The sequence below is a fragment of the Kryptolebias marmoratus genome, linkage group LG20 (assembly GCF_001649575.2).
Source record: "Kryptolebias marmoratus isolate JLee-2015 linkage group LG20, ASM164957v2, whole genome shotgun sequence".
NCBI classification, from domain to species: Eukaryota; Metazoa; Chordata; class Actinopteri; order Cyprinodontiformes; family Rivulidae; genus Kryptolebias; species Kryptolebias marmoratus.
This window is the reverse complement of record NC_051449.1, coordinates 3841164-3862301: the sequence shown is the minus strand read 5'-3', so window position 1 is coordinate 3862301 and position 21138 is coordinate 3841164. Positions and strand designations below refer to the sequence as shown.

Below are 21138 nucleotides of genomic sequence, written 5' to 3'. Positions count from 1 at the left end.
TTTTCTGCTCCTCCCTGACAGCTGCTGTCCTGCAGCCAACATCTCTAAATGTTTGATGACAGCTTGATTTTCTTTTGGCCTTTGGGGTGAAAAATTGAGGCAGTAAAAACAAAAAGTCCATATGTTCAAAGTGAAAGCCATAAAACTGGAGCTGCACATTTTGAGAAAAAGCAACCAAATGCTGGGTTGATCAGATTGTTTGATTAGAATTTTATTGAACCTTATAGTGTTTCTGTTAGGAGTTTTGCTATTCAGGTTCTTTTCACAATGCTTCAAATATGCAATATAAACCACAAAATAAAAAAGAGTTTAATGATAGTTTTAAGCAAATAGCTCTAATAAGTAGAGCTAATAATGTAAACTAAAGGCCTGAAAATCTTTACAAGTAATGCCTATCACCCGCTGCCTTTCATGCCAGAATTTCAGAATAAGATCTTATGAAGAGAAAAGGAGTTGTAGTCATTTAGGTCAAAGCTTTAAATGACTTTATGCACAATATTACAAGATCTGTTCAGAGTATGTCATGGGGATGATGCTGTGCTTCTACCACACCAAAATTAACTCAATATCTGTAAAATAAAGCGAGTTCTAGCTATTTTTGTGTTCACATTTTGAATTGAGTTGATTCTAAACATTATTGAGTTGTACTTTTACACCCTATAATTACTTTACCAAGAAAATCATTTCTAACATTTTTAATGTTTATAAGAAGAAAAATGTATGTCTTATTGAAAAATGTTTGGTTTTAAATTAACAAAAAAGAGTTTTTTTTGTGTCCGACACTGAAACTGATTTTTAGAAATCAGGGCAGCCGATGGCCGATAAACAACACCAGTTTTTATTTTTGGTCAAAATAATGTATTTTTCATTTAATTAAATATAACAATAAGTGCTTAACTGAAACAGACATATATTCAACAACGCTTAAAAACACAAAACAATATATAAAAGAGCATTTTCTCTTTAAAAAACTAAATTGGTGGCTTGTTGTTGCTTTTCCTACTTGGTAATTGATTAAATATAAATTTGCATGCCAATTCTTTAGAAAGTGGCCAATATCGGCTGAATGAAATTGGTTGATTGATTAATTGGTCTACTTCTGGCTTTGAAGCTGATTACAGATAAACATGGCAACTGTGAGGAAGTTCTTTCATTTCCATGCCTTTTAAATCAATTTTTAAACACCAATCAGACTCTAATAGTGACCATTTGTCATAACAGTCATAATTAAACTGGTCTTCTGCACCCACTGTTGGTTCTGTTTCTTATCTTTTGGTTTAATGAACAAAGTCTTCTCGTAAAGACGACCTCCTGAGTAAAAACAAATGCAGATACAACGTAAGGTCACTCCAGTAAAGGAAAATAACTTGAGCGTCCTGTAAGAGAAGCTGCTATTCTGTCACTTTTGAGACATGCGAACCCTGCAAATAAAATCCAAGAATGTGATGGAGGACTCAGCAGATCTCTTAGTTAATTGTAATAATTGATCATAATGGTCAGATGTTTCTTCCTGTCTGTATTAAAACAGGGCCAACCTAACAGAACCACCATATCTCCACATTTTGTTTGAGTTCACCGATAACTGACCCATTTTTAATGACACCTTGGTCTCTTTTTCTGCCTCCTGCAGCTCTTTATCTTTAGCGTTTTACGTCTTAAATTAGGACAGTTTTCAGTGAGTATTTAGTGATAACGGGGGGTCAGTGTATTAACAAGACAATGCAGGACCTATGCTGTAAAATTAACAGTAACATGCTGGCACCCCTGCTGTCAGTATTTTACTGTTAATTTACAAGATAATACTTCACAGTGTGGTCTAACGTGAAATTTCAAGAGTTAGGTTTAGCTGTTGGTGAAAAGTGATGACTCTGGGTGGAAGCAGTGTCATGTTCCGGTGAAGTCGTCCTCAGTCTGCGTTTTTGTTTTTCTCTGGGTTTATGGTGCGTACAGTATTAAATGACTCGGCAGCCTCTTTGGTGTGAGCCGTAAAGCTGCTCGGTTGTGTCCCCAGCAGGCCGGAAACCCGACGTTGTCGCCGTTTTATCTCAGACCACACACAGATCCCTGGAGCAGATGTTCTGCTGAATCCACTCAGGGTTTAAGGGAAAACAAAGACCTTTTACGCTGAAGACAAATTCAGCCGAACCGTGAGAGTTAAAAAGGGAATAAGCGGAGTTCTGTTTGGTTTGGTTAGACGTGAATGACAAGCAGCGACAGGCTGTCCTGCTGTGTTCAGATCAGAGTTAAACTCTCAGGATGAACTTAATATTTGGAACAAAACTGTAAAAGCGGAGTCCTGGTACGGTCCTTCAACTAGGCCAAAGGACAGACGCATGAATAGGAAACCTTATCCTTCTCGCCAGTGGACCACACCTTTTGTAGATCAATTGCTGTGTCGTTTTCTCACTTACAGACCTACAGAAAAACACACAAGTTGACAGACGGGCTCTTTGAAAAGAATCGGGGTCAAGGGGCTTCACAAATATCTAACTTTAAGACTCTAGACTTGAACACTAACAACGTAAATTACCATAGATATCTTTGCTGTTATTTCAAACCAGTTTCAGCCTTTGTTCCTCTGAGAGTGTGTAAACTTGAGACGCACCGTCGTGACTAAAACAGACCTTCTGTTGTGTGTTAAACCCGACTCGTTCCATGAACGACACGTCACACGCGGACGTTAGAACATCACTTTGACAAGAAATCGTTTAATCGACCGTAAAATGTGTCAGACCATGTTTCAGCACAACTAACGGACGAGCTTTTGTTGTTGCATTGAGCATTTATTGCTCAAAGTGTCAGGAGTTTATCAAGGAGAGTAAAATAATAAGCTTTATTTATGGAGCACCTTTCAAAACATACACACAAGGTGCTTAAGAAGATGATGGAAATCGTGGCAGATTGACAACCACAGACACAAAAATACAAAAGATTGAAAGACGTTAAAATATTCAGTCCTGCAGATGTTTCCAGCAGCAGAGATGTTTTCAAACCTCTGTTCTTGGCTCTGTAATTGCTCCTGAAAGCACTTAGATCCATCTCCGCCCCCCCTGTGGAATTATTCTGTTGCTTTCTGTGAAATCGGTCGTGTTACTCAGCTGAGCGGCAGTCGTCTCTGTAATTACAGTAAGTTGACATGCAAACAAAAATCTCCCCTGAGCTGCTACATGTAGAAATTACAGATGCTGCTGGAAACATAAACGTTACGCCTCTGCTGTAATTATTACCTAATTATTATTTTTGAGGCTGCAGGATTAACGTTATTACCTGATGGTTATTGTGGTCAAAGTTCCTGCTTCTAGAAGGGCAGGTTTCAGCTAAACGTCAGTAAATAAAACACTGTTTACATTTAATTTGTTGTCTGCCAGTTAAAAAGCAGCTGGAGATCGCTCCACTAATGACAAACATTTAGATCTTTAGTGGGAAACTGGCCTTAAATCCAGCCCTCCTTGTGAATTGATTCTCGCTCAGCAGTGATAGAAAAATCTAAATATCTGTGAGATGCTTCAAAGCGGAGCAGAGATTTGATCCTGATTGTTATCGCCCGCCGCCAAAAGACAAAGAAAGGGAGACGGTAATGTTCCTGCCTGTGTTTGGGTCTGTCTGTCACCAAAATATCTCATGAAACACTGGACGGATTTTAGTGAAACTTCCAGGAAATAATCACTGGGCGTACATCTATAACTGGTTAACTTTTAGAGACAGCTTGATTGAAAGTGGCTGCCACAAAAATGGCTGCAACTTGATCAGTTTTGCAGATATTGAGCTAAAATTTGATGTGAGAGTCATTCACAACACATCCTCGGAGCGTGAGATCTTGTGCATGACGTTATTTTCAAGGTTTGACCAACATGAAATGATCTGAGTCAAACTCCAGCATTAAATGCTGCAGGAGATCAGCATTCCTTTGAATAATGCAAGGCCGTTAATCCTTAATATGTTGTTTCTTTCTGTGTAATGTTAGTTTGACATAATTCAAGACTCAGATAAACGGGTAGATTTCTTTCATGTTTTTGTACTTCCTGTTCCGTAAAGCCCAGCATGACTCGGCTCAGTTGTCTGGCATTACTGAGGATAAAAGTTGATGATTCTACGGGAGGAGGAGGCTGTTAGTCGTTTGAGTTTTGTGGTTTGAATTAAGCATGTTTTTGAGGTTTTGCACGTTGCTGCAGGGATCCATGATGGTCTCGGTTCTGAAGGCAGTTTCCTGTCTCGAATTGGAAATCTCACAGACTGATGTGTTAAAACCTGCTGGTTTTGAAACTCTGAACTGAACCAGAACCCCGAGTGGGATTGATGGCAGCTGATGACCCTACACTTCCCACAGAACGCCAATCAAAGCCAACAGGCCACGCCCACTCTTTCTTAGCTAACTGGCGTTTGACAGTTCGACATCCCTCATGCCAACGTTTCTGTTTTGAAGATCTTCCTCCAGTGTGGAGGGCATACTGACAGAGGGCGTCGTGAGGTCAGGTTTCCATGGCAACTGTCATCCTCCTTTCCCCTCCTCCTCCGATCTGAACGCCCTTTTTCATCGCCATGGCAGCGGGGAGGCCCCGTCTCTCAGGGGACGAGGGGCATGAGGGAGGGAATGTGAGCCGGAGCGAGGCTGGGAGAGGGCAAACAAGTTGAGTGAAAACACCGTAATCCAGTATGGCTGCCTTTGTGCCGCAGCTAACCGAGGCCGAAGCTCGCTTCTTGAAGAGGAGATACAGTCGTGTAATGATTAACCTCAGCCGGGACCTGGAGGACGACACGGAGAAACCAAAGCCCGGGTTTACGGGGTTAATGGGTGTTTAGTGTGGACGGAGCACAGAGCTCGGTCTGTCGGGCCGAGACCTCCGACTCGCTCCGTGGACAAAAAACAGAAACTCTTAAAGGGTCATCTCACATCAGAGCTGCAAAATAAAACTGACTCACCTTCACGAAACATGAGCTCATTCCTAGAAATCTTCGAGAAAGCAGTTTGGATCTATTTAAAAAGTTGAATTTCCCCCTTTTTGGTTTGTTTTTTAATGATTTTCATAATTTGTGATTTTAATGAGCTGTTTTTATTGAAGCAAGTCAGAAAAAGTACTTTTTCAATGGCTGTTTTAAAAGGAAATGGCAGATATTTGGTGTCTGAAAGTGTGAAAATTTGACATTTTGAGTGTTTTAGTTGCCTTTTGGCAACATTAGAAACAAAAACTTAGACCGAGGAAACCTGTTATTGGTGATACTTTTTCCCTTTGTGGTATTTGTCAAAACTAGACTGATATGAGTTTTTCAGTGGCTCATTTAGAAAAAAGGGCAACTGATGGCTGATATCATTTATTAATTTAGTCAATTACACATTTAACAACCCTTAAAAGAACTTGTACTATACAGACAACCTTTCTTGCTTAAAAAAATAAATGATGAGCTACAGTGAGCTGGTTGTAGCAGCTCCTTCTGCATTTTTTTCTTCCTAATTGATAATTGATTAAATTTGCACAGGCATGGCTGATTGCTTTTTGTTTTAGTGGCCAATGTTGTTTGAATAAGGGATTAAAAAACAAGTAAGTCCTAATAAATGAGAATAAGGTTGCCTACATGTAGTCAGAATTGTAGAAAGACAATAAAAGGAAAAATATCTCACGTTCTTCGACATTCGTTGGGATTAAAGCAGGAAGCTAAATCTGAAGTTAACTTTCTTTTTTCTATTAATAAGACTAAACTAAAGCCGATAGTTTTAATCTTTGCTGTTTTCTTTTCAGGACTCAACATCTTCAGCTCTGCCCACTGCGACTCTCCTGCCCTTCATCCCCTCCCGTCCCTCTTCGCCCTCCTCTCTGTGGCCTCCTCCCACCTCCCCCTTCTCTCCCCCCTCGTCTTCCTCACCGGCCTCCAAGATAGAGTCCCTCAGGAGCAAGGTTGACCTGCTGAAGCTGCCCCTGGCCCTCTCCACCAAGTCCATCTCCGAGCGTAAGAGTCAGCTGGCAGGAGTCGGCGAGCCACGCGGCACCGGGGCAGGAGGAGGCGGGGCTTGGAAAGCCCGCTCACTGCTGACCCGAGACATGGACAACGAGTCGCAGTACTCGGGGTACTCGTACAAGTCGTCCCACTCCCGAAGCTCCCGCAAGCACAGGTGGGTAAAAAAGTTATAAATTGCTGCAGATGTTCAGGTTTTTTTTGTTGTTTTTGTTTGTTTTTCACCAAAATGAAAAATTTTTCTGACAAAAACATTCAGTTTACAAAATGAAACCCAAAATAAGCAACTAAGTTTTGAGAAAAAGAACACCAAGACTTTATATCCAGATTAGCTGATGAACAGTTTAGAGCAGAAAGTTAGAGGAAGAGAAGGGAAAACAGACGGGACCGCAGCCAGTGACGCTGTTGTTGTGTTTGTCTTCAGGGATCGAAGGGACCGCCATCGCTCCAAGAGTCGAGACAGCAGCAGCCGTGGAGACAAATCAGTCACCATACAGACTCCCGCAGAGCCGCTTCTCGATGCAGAGTCGACCCGCGGAGACGACCGGGTCAGTTTCTCTGTTTTAATACTGATTTAGTCATCTAAACACGAGGGCTGGGGATTATAATCTGCTTATTGATGTTCACATGTCTCCGTCCACACAACAGAAACACATAAATAAGATGGTTGACAGAGACAGAGACAGAAACCTGGCAACACAGTTTACCTTCTTTTTTATTTAGCTCCGGCTCACTAGGTGGCAGTAAGGCACCTTTACATTAATTCAACAACCACTAAAAGACCCAACAGAAGAAGAAGAAATACTTCAGCTTCCATGAAGTTAAAGGGGCAAACCGCGTTATTTAGTTTCTAAAATCTTGTTTGAATGAAACAAGTTATTCTACTGCAGTATAGAGAAAAATATTTTTTGACTTTTACATTCTGGTTGAATTTATTGAATTCATAATTGTTTTATCATCACGTCGCAGTCCTCTGAATTGTAATCAAATTATGAGGTGCCTAAAGATTCCCACTCAAACTAAATACTACCAATCAGCTGTACTGAATAAACTTCTGCTCTATTTTAGCATCTAAAATGTTGCATACCGTGTTTTCCCGACTGTAAGGCACACTTAAAAGCCTTCAGTTTTCTCAAAAAACTACAGTGCACCTTATAATCCGGAGCGCCTTATATATGTAAGAAGTCGTGATGTTTTAGTACGACTTTGGTTAAACTACAAAGCTGCACGGCTTGCAGCATTAAGGCTCAGTTATAGTCGCGTAGGGCTCCGTGCACGGACCTGAGCGAGCGTTGGAGGCGTTTATACTTGACTCTTTCATCAGTGCAGTATTCTCCAAACAGACGGGGCTGTTTTGTTTTGCCTAATGCACCTTATATATGACAAAAGTTTGAAAATGGACCATTCAGTAACAGTGCGTCTTATAATCCAGTGCGCCCTACAGTGCAGAAAATACGGTGTATTAAATATTACCATTTACATTTTTTGTTAGCTTATAAAGCCCTGCTTGTCACTAAATATCCCAGAGGTGCCATTCTTTATTCATACTGAACTGTTCATGCTAAAATCCAGGCGTTTGTCCGAAGTGAAACTGGGCTCGGCGTTGAACTTTAACCTGCAGTCCTGTCTGTGATCTGCGGCCGCAGCAGCTGTCTGACTTCATCACAAAGAGCTGTTGAAGTGGTTTGAAAAGTGGGCTTTTGAACTCTGTCAGCAGCTCAGTCGTTGGTTCTGTTTCAGCGGAGAGACAACAGGTGCTGACATTTGTTGCCGAGTCTTTACATGCAGGACGCACACGACTCAAGGAGCTCGAGTAAAAGATGTGTTTGTTTCTGGATAAATCCAAACGGCGGCTTTTATTTAAACAGCAAAGAGACAATTGTGTTTACGTCAAACTTGACCGAGCTATCACCCTTCGTTCCTTTCATGGCTTCTAAGACAAATTAAGGGTCCTGTCTTTGACTGAAAATAAGAATTAAAATTACCTGTAACTCTGAACACACTGTAGATCTGTGAACAATTGCTGAAAATGATTTAAAAAATCTTCTTCTAGTTGTTTAATTTTATGTGTTAAATACTTATTTCAATAAGTGTTTGAAAACCCTACAAGTCCTAAAGTGGTTTTAAAGGAAACCATTAAACTCAGCAAACTTTAATGTTTAAGTGGCTAGAGATGTTAAATATTGAATATATTGGTTTGATAAAACAAGCTGATAATTACCCTGTGATCATTTTTCCTGTTTTACTCTGCATTAGTATTTATATTTAGATACTTCAAAAGAAACTTTGTTAAACAGAGTTTTCTTGTTTTTCTGAATATTACTTTTGAATTTTATCTCCCCTCTGAGCTTTTCCCCCTTGTTGTTAAAGTTAAACCGCCTCTAATCTGAGTTTTGTGGTTCAGGATGATAACTGGGGAGAGACCACCACCGTGGTCACCGGCACCTCGGAGCACAGCATCTCTAACGAAGACCTGACCCGCCTCACCAAAGATCTGGAGGAGTCGACACCGCTGGAGTGCAAGCGTTTCGTCGGCCCGGCGCTGGGAGGCTGCCTGAGTTTCTTCGCTCTGGTCACGCCTCTAGCCTTCCTCATCCTCCCACAGGTCCTGTGGCGGGACACCCTCGAGCCCTGCGGCACGCCGTGCGAAGGCCTCTACGTCTCCTTGGCCTTCAAGCTGCTGGTCCTGCTCATCTCCTCCTGGGCGCTGTTCCTTCGCCCTCCCCGGGCCACCCTCCCTCGCTTCTTCGTCTTCCGCTGCCTGCTGATGGTGCTGGTGTTCCTGTTCGTGGCGTCGTACTGGTTGTTCTACGGCGTGCGGGTGCTGGAGCCCAGGGAGCCGGACTACAGGGGGATCGTGGAGTACGCCGCCTCGCTGGTCGACGCCCTGCTCTTCATCCAGTACCTGGCTCTGGTTCTGCTGGAGGTCCGACACCTGCAGCCGGCCTTCTGCCTTAAGGTGGTCCGGAGTACAGATGGAGCCAGCAAGTTCTACAACGTGGGACACCTCAGGTGTGTGACTGACGGCGGAGAACGGCTCATTACCACGAATCAACTGTTAGCTAAACTCCAGAGATTAACATTTCTGCAGAAATACAGCATGAATGCTGAGAGCTGAAGAAGCTGAAACTAAAATGTTGGTTAAAACAGGCAGATAAGGAGCTAAAATTATAATAAAAAGTTGAAATGAGGAAAACCCAGCTATAATCTGAAATTAGCAAAACCGTAACTTCGACCTAAAATGAGAAAAACTGTAACTACAGGCTTTTAAAGTGGGAGCTACAGGTTAAAACCTGCAAGGAAAACAGGAGGGCAGAAATAACACAAATATGCTGATTCAAAAAAAGAACAATGTTTTAAAAGAAATTTAAGAGATCCTTCAGTATTTCTGTGGGGAATTTTATTTTAAATAAAGTTAAATACTTTATTTATTTACACAAAGGTTATTTCTATGTTGAGCTAATATTCTGACATTTGATTGGGTAAAATAGCACAAAGTTTGCAGAAAAATCATCAGAACTGTAAACGGGAAAACAACAGTGACCTGATTCCTGACAGTAACCTGAATCACAAGCAGACAGCTGAGATTCGCTTAAACGTTGCTTTAAAATTAATTTCTTTTAGTGACAAATTTGCGCATCACTTCTCAAATAATTCGCAAAAACCCGAACGTGAAGGACAAGCATCTGCATTTCTCAGCTGAAGGAAAAGTTTAACAAAAATCCACATGAATGCAGGAAATGTTTTAGCTTCGTTCGGTTTATTTTTCTTCCATCCGTTTTCTGCCCCAGAGGACCAGCCTCCTCCTCTCTGATGCTGAAGATACTTTATCTTAATGTTGCTCTGGAATGAGCTGTAATTAAAGTTTGTATGTTAGTATTTATTCTTTTAATGCCTCAGTATTAGTTTTACACTCATCTTATCTGGCCTGTGTCTGATGTTTGACCTGAAGCATCTCCGATGTGTTTCAGCATCCAGCGTGCAGCTGTCTGGGTGTTGGACCGATATTACAGCGACTTCTCCGTCTACAACCCCGCCACGCTCAACCTCCCCAAGTCCATCCTGTCCAAGAAGATGACTGGCTTCAAGGTTTACTCTCTGGATGGTGAGTAATCCCTGACTTCATGGCGTCAGAACCAGACGGCTGTAATTTGACACGTCGTCATCATACGAGCTCAGTTGTACCTCAGTTAACTCGTCATGGTTCAGATGAGGACATCGTTCTCCTTTTATTCCCTCCTGATTATGAGCATTAGCTGAATGCCTGACACGCAACCCGCTAAATCCTCCCCCTGCGTGTGCCATCTTGCAGAAAACACCACCAATAACTCCACGGGCCAATCACGGGCCATGATAGCAGCCGCTGCCAGGAGGAGGGACAACTCTCACAACGAGTACTACTACGAGGAGGCCGAGATGGAGCGCAGGGTCCGCAAACGCAAGGCCAGGTCAGCTGCTGCAAACGAATGCGTGGTGTCATCAGAGGAGACGGGTTGTAGACATTTTCCAGGCTGGAGTTGCATCATAATCTCAGAAAACTAGATTTTTTTTTTCTTCTTTTCACATTCCTCCTCCTTTCCTTATAGCTGCTTCCTGCAGAATGTAAAGTAAGCAGACATGTAGTGACGAGAGGGTGAATATGAAGGCGTGTTTGATGCGGCTGGATCATCAAGATGTCATTAAGGTTTTTCCACGTTAAATCTGACAATCTGTCTTAAGCCCCCTTCTGAGTGACTCCAGTGAGTCCTGTTCTTACATGTTCTCTTCCCTATGGTCGCTGGAAAAGCAGCTAGTTTTGCAGAGTTGTTTGCTGCTCTGTTTTATTTGGGGAAATCTTGATTAAATGGCAGTTTTCCAACAAGCACATTTCATTGTCCTAGATGAAAATTTTACTCCTGGTTTCAACATTTTTTATCCAACTACAGCTGAAGTTATTTTTCTTAAGGAACACTGTAAGTTTTAATCTAGTTTTATTTAGTTATTTCACTTTAAAACAGTGATTGAACCATTCGTTAAGTAATCATTAAAAGCCTTGCATTACTTAAAGGAATGCATATCGCCCGTCGCCTTGATGATGAGTTGAGAAATGATGGAGTCAGTGTTTTTTAAGTCAAATCTTGTCAGTAAGATAAGGCTCACTCTCATTCGGTATTGTTAGATCTGTTAGCGCTCTGAGTATGTGTTGGGAACGACTCTCAGCTACTACCACACCACATTTTAGCTCAATATCTGAAACTGACTGAGCTATAGCCATCTTTATGTTGGCTAAGGTTGATTAGATGTGACAGCCATCTTGAATTGGGTCCAGTAGTTAATCTGTTGTAGATATAATAAAATGATTTAAAGGTTTTAGCTGTTATGAGGATTTCTTTTTTCGGTTTTCCTAAGTTGGATTGCAATGACTGCTATCTGCTGCAAATGAGGTATTTACGTTTTGTAATTATGCCACACGTGAAAATAACTGTTTTTATCTGATTTATGTTACATAACCACAGTCCCTGTGCTGTTGTAGCAGCCAGCAAAGAAACTGCAGCACATTCTTCTTATAGATGGTTCTTATGCTTCAGTGGAGTCCAGTCCTGGTCCTGGAGGGCCTCCGTCCTGCAGGTTTTAGATGTTTCTTTAAGTCCTGCAGAAGCCTTTTAATCACTCAATCATTCAAATCAGGTGTGTCACAGCAGAGAAACACCTAAAACATGCAGGATAGCCCTCCAGGACCAGGGTTGGACACCACTCTTATACTTAAAAATCTTTAATCCGTCATATAATGATGTGTTCAGCCAAATAAAAAGCGGACTCCTGGCTTCCTGTATTTTTGTGCTGAAAGCCCTTCGGTTGTGTCGCTCTGCTGCAGGCTGGTTGTAGCGGTGGAGGAGGCCTTCACGCACATCAAGCGGCTCCAGGAGGACGAGGCCGCCTCGTCTCCGAAACACCCCAGAGAGGTGATGGACCCGCGGGAGGCGGCTCAGGCCATCTTCGCCCCGATGGCCCGGGCCATGCAGAAGTACCTGAGAACCACGCGGCAGCAGGGCTTCCACAGCATGGAGAGCATCCTCACACACCTGCAGTTCTGCATCACACACAACATGACGCCCAAGGTGAGTTTAACTTTCATTTACAGCAAACAAGGTCCCTAATTATCACACGCAGCCAAACTCAAAGGAGACAAAAGAATGTTTTCTTTTCCTCGTTTGTTTGTCTTTACCATTAGCAATATACAATATGTCATGAACCTGTGAACGGATTTGAATAAATCTCTCAGAAAGGAATCATTTGATCAACATCTACAACTGATCATTTTTCGGAATCAAGCCAATTCAAGATGGCTGCCACAACTGAGCAACCTTAGCATACACAGAAGTGGCTTTAATTCAACCAACTTTACAGATTCTGAGTTCAGATCTGGTGTGGTAGTAGCTGAGACTATTTCCTTGTACATACTCTGAGTTCTAACTGATTGCACAAGATCCGTGTTTAAAACGTTGCCATTAACTATAAGAAGCGTCTTTGTTTGTCTGTTAGCAGAATATCTCAAAAACCACTGGACAGATTTTAACGAATCTCTCAGAATCCACTCATCAGGTTAGCATCAACAACTGATTAGCTTCTGGACTCATCACAATTCAAAATGGCCTCCACAGCCAGCTGACCTTGGAAAAGTCAAAAATTGTTATAACTCAGCCAGTTTTACAGATGTTGAGATAAAATTGGATGTGGTAGTAGCTGAGAGTCATTCGCAGCACATACTTTGAGTTTTAGAATAAAGAAAGTGGAAAAAAACAGTTTAGTTTTTCGTTTTTGTTTGTTTTGAAGCAACTCAAATTGTTGATTTTACATTTTGTAAGATGAAGATTTTACTATAAATTTGAAGCTGAAAAATGCAGGAGAGTTGTTAATAATCAGGTGTAACACAATCAATTTATGGCGATTAACCTCCAGCTCCTTCCTCCTCAGGCCTTCCTGGAGCGGTACCTCGCCCCCGGCCCGACCATGCAGTACCAGCAGCAGAACGGCAGGGGGCGCCAGTGGACTCTGGTGAGCGAGGAGCCGGTGACCTCGGCCCTGCGTCAGGGTCTGGTCTTCTCCCTGCGGCGCGTGGACTTCTCCCTGGTCGTCACGGTGACGCCGCTCCCCTTCCTGCGGCTCGGGGAGGAGTTCATCGACCCGAAGAGCCACAAGTTTGTGATGAGGCTTCAGTCGGAGACCTCGGTGTGAAGACGGTCGAACAGATCGCTCCTCTCCAGGACGTGACGGGACACTATACCGCCGTCCAATCAGTCCTCCTCCATCTTTGACAGAGAAACCAATCAAAGAGAGGAGCCTTTGTTATATTTTCTGGAAATGAACAGATGCCTTCACCGTTTCTCCATCAGTGTTGCCTTCACAGCACGTCATAAAAATCCCTTTTGAACTAAAGGGGACTTTTTTTTTTTAAATTTTGCCTTTTGTTTTGCTGTAACCACTGAACTCCGTTTCCGTGCTGACTCAGCACATGAACGTCAGAAGAAGAGGAGATTACATCACAGCTGTCACTTCCTCTCTGGTGTTTTGTCAACAGGACTGGAGCTCGGCTGTTTTTAACTTGCAGAATGTAGCATTATGTGCTGTGAGTCTTTTTTTAATGTGACTTTTAAGAAGAATGGATGTACATTCCTCATGTTTTTGGCTACTTCGGGCTCATGATGGTTTCTAAACATGCAGCTTTTTTCATTTTTACTACTAGTATCAGTTTTAGGAAGAAGGCAGAACATTTTCAGCTTAACATATGGTTTGTCTCTTATCTGAATGAAGATATTATAATATAAGCCTGGCGTAACTTTAGATGTTCTTTATTGTCAGGAAGTCCAGTCAAATGAATCACCTAAATCCATTTATAGTTACAGCCCAAAAAAGAACACTATATTGAATTTTTCTTGCATTTGTAGTCTGTTAGCAAACGTTCCTCACAAATGAGTAAAAGTTATGCTGTTTGCAGAAGGTGAGACCACTGAGAAGTTTGACCAAAATAAACTGAATTGCGTGCTTTCAAAACAAATAACTAGCCTCTGTTCAAATAACTTGAACAGAGGCTAAATTGGGATCTAAAAACACAAGCAAACTTTAGATTAACTCTTGGTGCTGGTTTTTAAGTGGGAATTGTTGACAATGTGAAAAATAAAAGGCAATCAGCAGACCTGTCCTCTAATGCAAACACAATCTGTGCCACCTGTTATCAAGCAACCAGAGCATCTGCACCTAGATGGAGGAAAAACAAGTCCTACCACTTCCTAATAAGAGCCACTTTATAAAGGATATAAATAAATTATTCATTAATCACTTATAAAACACTCCTCTGGCACCGAGGCAGGCTGCCTGTTTGGCAAGCTGTGGTCATAATTTAGATTTAAAATATCAAACATTTGTCAGTAAGTTGCCTGCATGGAGGTACTGAGTATTTGTACACAGATAAAGTTATTTATTGCTGAAGAACTAGCATTAATATTTACCTGAACGAGTAAAAGTTCAGCACTTGATTTTACGAACCAGTGAAGCTGCTTCAGTGTAAGAACGGTGCTTTAACTGTTTTATAAAACTCATGTTTGTAAAGCGTTATAAAACCTTCATAAAATGGCTTTTATTAGGAAGCGGTACCAAATATGATAGAATGAGCAGAACTCTGATTTTCAAAATTCCCTCTGCTGTTCATTTACAAACTAGCTTTTATTTTTCAGATTGTATCGTGTTTTGCTGTCAATGCAGAGCGACATTTTCGCCAACAGGTTATTTTAAGCTAGTTTTTCAGCTAGGACACAAACAGAACTGTGAAAAGTGACAAAATGGAAAAAAATTAGCGACCTCATTTTTAGTTCTTATCGCATTAAATATGTCAGATGTCAGTAAAGGAAGTAAAAATAGTCTCAGGCTGTTTGTGTCATTCTAAATAACTGAAGAGTGAAGTTTATGTGTTTAAAGTGTTGATAGTTGGGGTCATAATTCTCTGCTTCTATCATTTTATGGGTCAGAAGTTCAAAAAGTTTTAAAACTTCTGTTTTATGATCATGAAATCTGATGTTTGCACCAGTTTGTGTCTTTGAAACTTTGGAAAAATTATTAATTTTTCATTTCTTTGTTAGGAAACTGGCATAAAATCCTAATTAAGGTCTGAAAATGTAAAGTTTGATCATGTTTAAAACAGAGAAACCCGTCTGATCAGGAGTTTCCACATCAATTTATGTAAAAAAACCTAAAGCAAAGATTGTAAGACGTGGTCGCTCGGTGCCCTTTTTAGCTTGTAGCCCACAAGTTTATTTTTTTATTTAACCTTTCTGTGACAAAACATCCTACGTGTTATTTTTGTCCATCTGTGGTTATCAGTGCAAAGTTTAAATGTTGTTTAATGCAGGAGGACATGCAAAGGGCTACACAACACACTGGTTATTAAATGTCGGTCCTAATCGAGCTGCTCGGCTTTACGATCAGACTTCTAATAGTTTTAGATTTCACGCAGAAAAACCAGACGTTTGATTGTAACTTTGTGTGCAGCTGATCACCGCCTCGCCTTGTGCCGCCAGCTTTAATCCAGCCTTATTCTGCAGACTCCTCTGTCTGCAGGTTGAAACGCCCACCTGTCGGTCAGTCTGCTCAGCCACAGTACGACTGTTTGCCTTTTACAAAAATAAATCAATTTTAAAAAAGCTGAAGAAAACACCCGAACGTTAAACCCAAAGTTTTATTTGACATTTTTTTTAAATGCATGCATAAACCTATTTTAGGCTCAAAACTGTTTTTTTTTTAAGAACCTGTTTTCTATCTTTTTAAGGTGCCTAAGTTATGATGCTGCAATTTTCTGAATGTTTTTACTTAAAGACAAAAAATTCCCCAAGCGGCTTTGTAAAGAAAATTTGTAATTTGTGTTCTTCCCTTTTGTAACTGTAGCTTGTATAGTGTGTTTTCTATTATTAAACCATTTATTCCTTATGATTATTTTGTTTTTCACTTATTTTATAATTTGCAAAGAAGAACTAAGTGAAGTTATGTTAAAGGTATTCATTGCAAACTATGGAAACAAACATAAAAAAGGTCAGGGGTGCAGTTTGAAAGAGTTAACTCCTGCAGTTTTCCAATATTTGCAATTATGGAATGCAGGTATGCATTCAATGTAAACAAATCTCTTTTATTTGCATACTTTACTCAACAAATCTGAGCATATATATATGTACAAATGCATCAGAATTGTCAGATTATTGATCCCAAACGGCTCTTCTGACCTGACCTGTTTTCAGTCACTTTGGCCATTTCCAACTAAATGAGGATCTTTAAGAAGAAGAAATTGACTCAAGCAAAGCTGTCTATATATTTATTTCTTTAGGACGGATTATTCTGCTTCTCAGCGGTTTCAGTTCTTCTGAATTCTGTGAAAAACGTGTCGTTATCGGAATTTCACCCATGAGAAGCACAGAGTTTTCTAAAGAGCTTTAGAGGAACTTCTGTGAGGGGAAGATGGTGATGTGGTGGGCGTGTGGTTTTTACAGCTTCAAGACGGACAGAGAGCCCTTCACTTCCTGTTTGCAGTCGCTCGCTGTGCCTCTTCAGACGGTTCGAGACACTTCGCTGACAGCTGCCACAAAAAAAAAAGAGCAGGTCTTTAATCCTACCTGCAGGTGAGTTCCATCCCTCTTGTTTTATTGATCACATCGTCACAGATGGAGGAATATCAACATCCACGTTTTTAAACCAGCTGCAGGAGTAGAACTGGTATCAGGAAGTGTTTATGATTCTGCTGGAGGTGATGATGGGCAACGAGGAAGGCTGACATGATGATCTGTGTTTGCAGAGATGAACGTTTGTTACATCCTGGATGGGATTCTCATCCTGTACGGCATCGTTCTCACCGTCTTGTACTGCAGACTGAGGGTAAGACCAAAGAACAGGAGCGCTCTGAAAGCTCTGAAAATACAGATATTCTGTCATAAATGATCACTTCCTTTATATTTCAGTGTATTGGTGTGCTTTTTTTTAGCAGTGTCGCCCAACCAGTTCAAGAATATTGAGAATTTAAGCCTTTTTGTTCCCTTTTTTTAAGAACAATTTCTGCTTAAATAATTCCTGCTTTACCTTTGACAGATTCGTCCGTCAAACAAAATGAGTGTCAGCCACTCTGAGGTAAAGTATTCCCCCCAAAAAAAGTTGTATATCTGTGTTTTTGTGGAGAAAAACTAGTTTCTTTAAAGCTCTGGTGTTGCTTTGTGGTATTTTGACACCCATATGTCACAGTTCTGCTTAAAAGCCGATCATTTCCTGGAAAAGCTCGAGCTGACCACCAACCTACATTTTTTATTTTTGCACCAGAGTTTATGGTGTCAGATCCTGCTTCCTGCTCTGGTTCTGATGCAGTTTTACTTTTAAAAGAGCTCCTAAATGTTTAGAGGGAATAAAAGCCAATGCACCTGCCTGCTTTACTAGCCTGAAAGGAGAACCTGTTGCATTTACTGTAAAAATGACAGCCGCTCCCTTTTGTTTCCGTCCCACAGAAGCAACCTGCAGGTGGAGGCATCTATGCGGTGAGACTTCTCATTCTAATGATTAAAAAGACATTTAAAAAGGCACATGAGGGAAAGTTGACAGCACTCTGCACAGCGGATGGTAAAGGCCCTTTTCTCTTGGGGGAATCTGTGTAACGACGCCGGCTGTCACACTTAAACTGGTTGCAGGAAATGCTCACAGAAAGGTGTGTTTTTTAAGCTGACTTCGGTGCCTTTGAGTGTGTGTGTTTGTGTCCTGCAGGGTCTGACCTCTCACAGCACGGACACCTACGAAACCATCCGAATGGATAAAAAGCCCATCGTCTGACTGGCTGAGCAGAAAAACAAGCTTTATAATGTACGTTACACGTTGACTCGAGACTTCGAGACTGCAAAGACACTTTTCTTTGTTTCTTTGTTAATACTTCCTTTTTTTTGTACAAAAGCTTCATTTATTTCCAAACCTTGTCTCAGGCGTGCATGTAATGGTACAACTACTTAAATTATTTAACAATTTACTAATAAAAGCTGGATCAGTGACTTTTTTTCTGATGGTTTTATTGAAGTTGCTAAAGAAAAAGCAGAAGTCTGGACACATTTTCTGTTTCTCTTTGTGGGTTTCTGTCTTTAATCTTTAAGATGTTGAGTCTGAATTCATTATTTTACACAAGATATTACTGTCTCTGCTAAAATTTAAAATATATATCATTTATTCTGGCATGAACAGATGTGTCACAAATTAAATTCTGCCACGGATAGTTGACAATAAATTTTCTGATGATCGTCAGAGATTAAAAATAAAATAATTACTGTTTTACCAAATGAAACTTGATTTTAGTTGCCTGTCAGTTGATATTTTCAGGAGTAAAGAAGATTTAGATTTCTAAGTTTTTACAGAATGTAACATTTCAGAATAGTTGAAGATAATCTGACGCTCTGATCATGAGACAAAACCTTTAATTTATCAAGTTTTACTTGATAAAACAGTTTAAGAAAGTTGCATTTTTCATGTTTGACAGTGTTGTAAATTAATCAGTTAATGCAATTTGTTTTTATGTTACTTCAACTCTGATTTCGTGCTGCTTCATTTAGCAGATAAGCAACTAAAACCTTTACAGGGATTAAAACTTTCTGTCTTATTCTTTTAAATCAGAGTTATGTATTAAATGGGAGTTAAACATGTTAAAGAAGAACCATGACAGCACTCATTTTCTGTAATTGTTTAATAAAGTTTTACTGTGAGACTTTTACCTTTAATGAAGTATTTTTAACGTTCTTCTTCTGTGGTATTTTTACTCAGTCAAGAGCAAAACAGGTAACTTTTGTTACTTAAATAAAAGTTCTTCTGATACTTACAGTCTATATTTATAAAAAAAGCTGCTAAGACAAAAATGAAAAATGTTTAGTTCAAAACTGCGATGCAAAACATGGTAATTCTGATGAATATATAATCATTTTGCATCTCCTCTCTCTTACGTGCACTATCTTAAAATAAATTTAAATAGAAGTTTCTGGAAACCTGAGGTTCGTTAAATCAGAGCAGCTGAAAGTCGAGACAAAGATCAGTTTATAGAAATAAACAAAACAACAACTACAGCGGTTTTGTCTCTGAGCTGTCCGTGACGTTCAGTTCAAGAATCCAGGTCATGTTTGCCAATGAGAACTGGTTCTCAAGCATTTAACCCGGTAAAACAAAGGTCAGATGAGAAAAATAAAACATTGTTGGGATGCATTTTACCCTCAACCGATATCTCTGTAATCCACTCAGCGATGGCGTCCACAAGTTTCTGTCGGGATGAAAATAAATCATGTTTTGTTTAAACTAAAAGTTCAACTAGACCAGTAATATAAATATTAAAGCAAAACTTCCCGTCTCACGTTGGCCTCAGTTTCTGAGAAAAATGAGCAAACAGAAGAGATGTCTCAGCTGTTTAGACTCGTTTCAACTTTTTACTGTTGAGATCATTTGATTCATAAACGTTTCTGCAGCTACTTTTCTCTATAACTCTGCAGCACGTGCGTCATTATTATTATTATTATTGTGATTAATAATAACAGCAGAAAGCAGTAACACATCCAACAAGGGGGAAGTTTGACATCCGACAGCCAGAGTGTAACTGAAACATGTTGGAGAGGAAAAAAAAGTCAAAGAAATCACAAGTTCAAAGTAAAAAGCTGCTTTTTCTTTTTCATCCCACTTGTTGTATTTGTTTAGGAACATATTCAAACCAGATTTATGAGCTGAGTTCTGTCCCCCCCCAAGGCTCCTCACACTGACACAATAAACTCACTCAGAGCTGTTGCAACACACAAAACCTGCGTTATGTTGTGCAACAAAGAGAACCTGCTGAAAGATGAATTTATCTACTTATTAATGTTTTAGGGGTTTAGAAATGCAGCGTGAGAGACTCCCACTGATGTGGGAAGAACCTTTCAGGCAGATAAGCAGCTTTATGCTCAAAATATTTGTTTTGTATTTACAAGAATAATAACTAACTATTAGGAAAATACGCAAAAATAATCTGAAGAGTTTGTGCAAATGTGGTGTTTGATTTGATCCTTACTCCTTCTGTTGTCTACAGCCAATAAAGCACCGGAACAACACAAAGTATCTCTCTGATAAACAAGCTGTTTTGAAACAAAACTAACTAACCTGTCCTCAGGTGTGTGTTGCATTCACTGCTCCTGGGATATTTAAGAACTCCTTCTGCAGTAGAAAGTTAATGTTTATTATAAATGTAAGCATATCAATAAAAAATTAATTTAAAGCCGTGTAAGTGGAGGAACAGACTAATGTCCCAGACCCCCATCTTTTAAATGCACCCTTTTCAGTACAGGTGGCATGGTGGTGCAGTGGCTACAGCTGTCACACGCAAAAAGGTGTACCTCCCAGCTGGAGCCTTTCTGGGTGGAATTTACATGTTTACTCCGGGTACTGCAGTTTCCTCCCACAGACTAAAAACATGCATGTCAGGTTCATTGGTAACTCCAAATTGTCTCTAAGAATAGTTGTTTGTCTCCATGTGTCCCTGTGATGGACAGGAGACCTGTCCATGGTGTCCCCCGCCTCTCGCACAATGACTGCTGTTTTCACTGCATTTGGAGTTTTCTTGTAATTATATAACTACAACATGAGGAAGTTATGATATTTAGACACTTTTCTGCATGAAATCTACGATAGAATCTCGTCTGGGAAGCAGATGAAACTCAATGCAAGCTTTTTGTTAATCTGTTTGTTTATCTATTTACGTCACCGTTTCTCTACAAGAAGACAGTTTCAGTGGTTTGGTGGGTTTCCTCCTCTCATCTTGATCAGTATCTGCTGCAGCAACGATGTGAATTTCCTCATTGAAGTCCATTCTGTTCTGTTCTGTTTTAGACAAATAAATGAAAACAGACGATGTGACGATTACAGTCAGCTTGAAAGGAACTGGAAGAGCTGATTATTTATTTTATCTGCAGTTTAATGATTAATCAGTTTGGATTTCCAGTTCTGCACAGCAGCAGAATAGTTTCAACACAGAGTGATGGACATTTTTCATGAATATTCCTGAATGATATAAATTAGAAATAACAATAAAATATTCCACCTCTAAGGTAAGAATGTTTAACCTCATTTTAACTGGTCACTTGTTCTGTTTTCATGCTGTAAACAGGAGGTGGAGCGTTGCAGATTCGAAAGCTCGTT

The 21138-nt window shown here is 40.3% G+C and overlaps 1 protein-coding gene across 1 annotated transcript; it reads left to right on the top strand.

The window, feature by feature from the left end:
* Positions 1 to 5739: 5739 nt before the first annotated feature.
* Positions 5740 to 15909, top strand: LOC108232973 (vang-like protein 2). The gene is made up of 7 exons (XM_017411139.2): positions 5740 to 6106; positions 6374 to 6497; positions 8354 to 8961; positions 9921 to 10054; positions 10262 to 10397; positions 11804 to 12047; positions 12904 to 15909. Exons 1-7 carry the CDS (start codon positions 6036 to 6038, stop codon positions 13162 to 13164), a joined length of 1578 nt encoding a protein of 525 aa, XP_017266628.1. The 5' UTR covers positions 5740 to 6035; the 3' UTR covers positions 13165 to 15909.
* The last annotated feature ends 5229 nt before the right edge of the window (positions 15910 to 21138 follow it).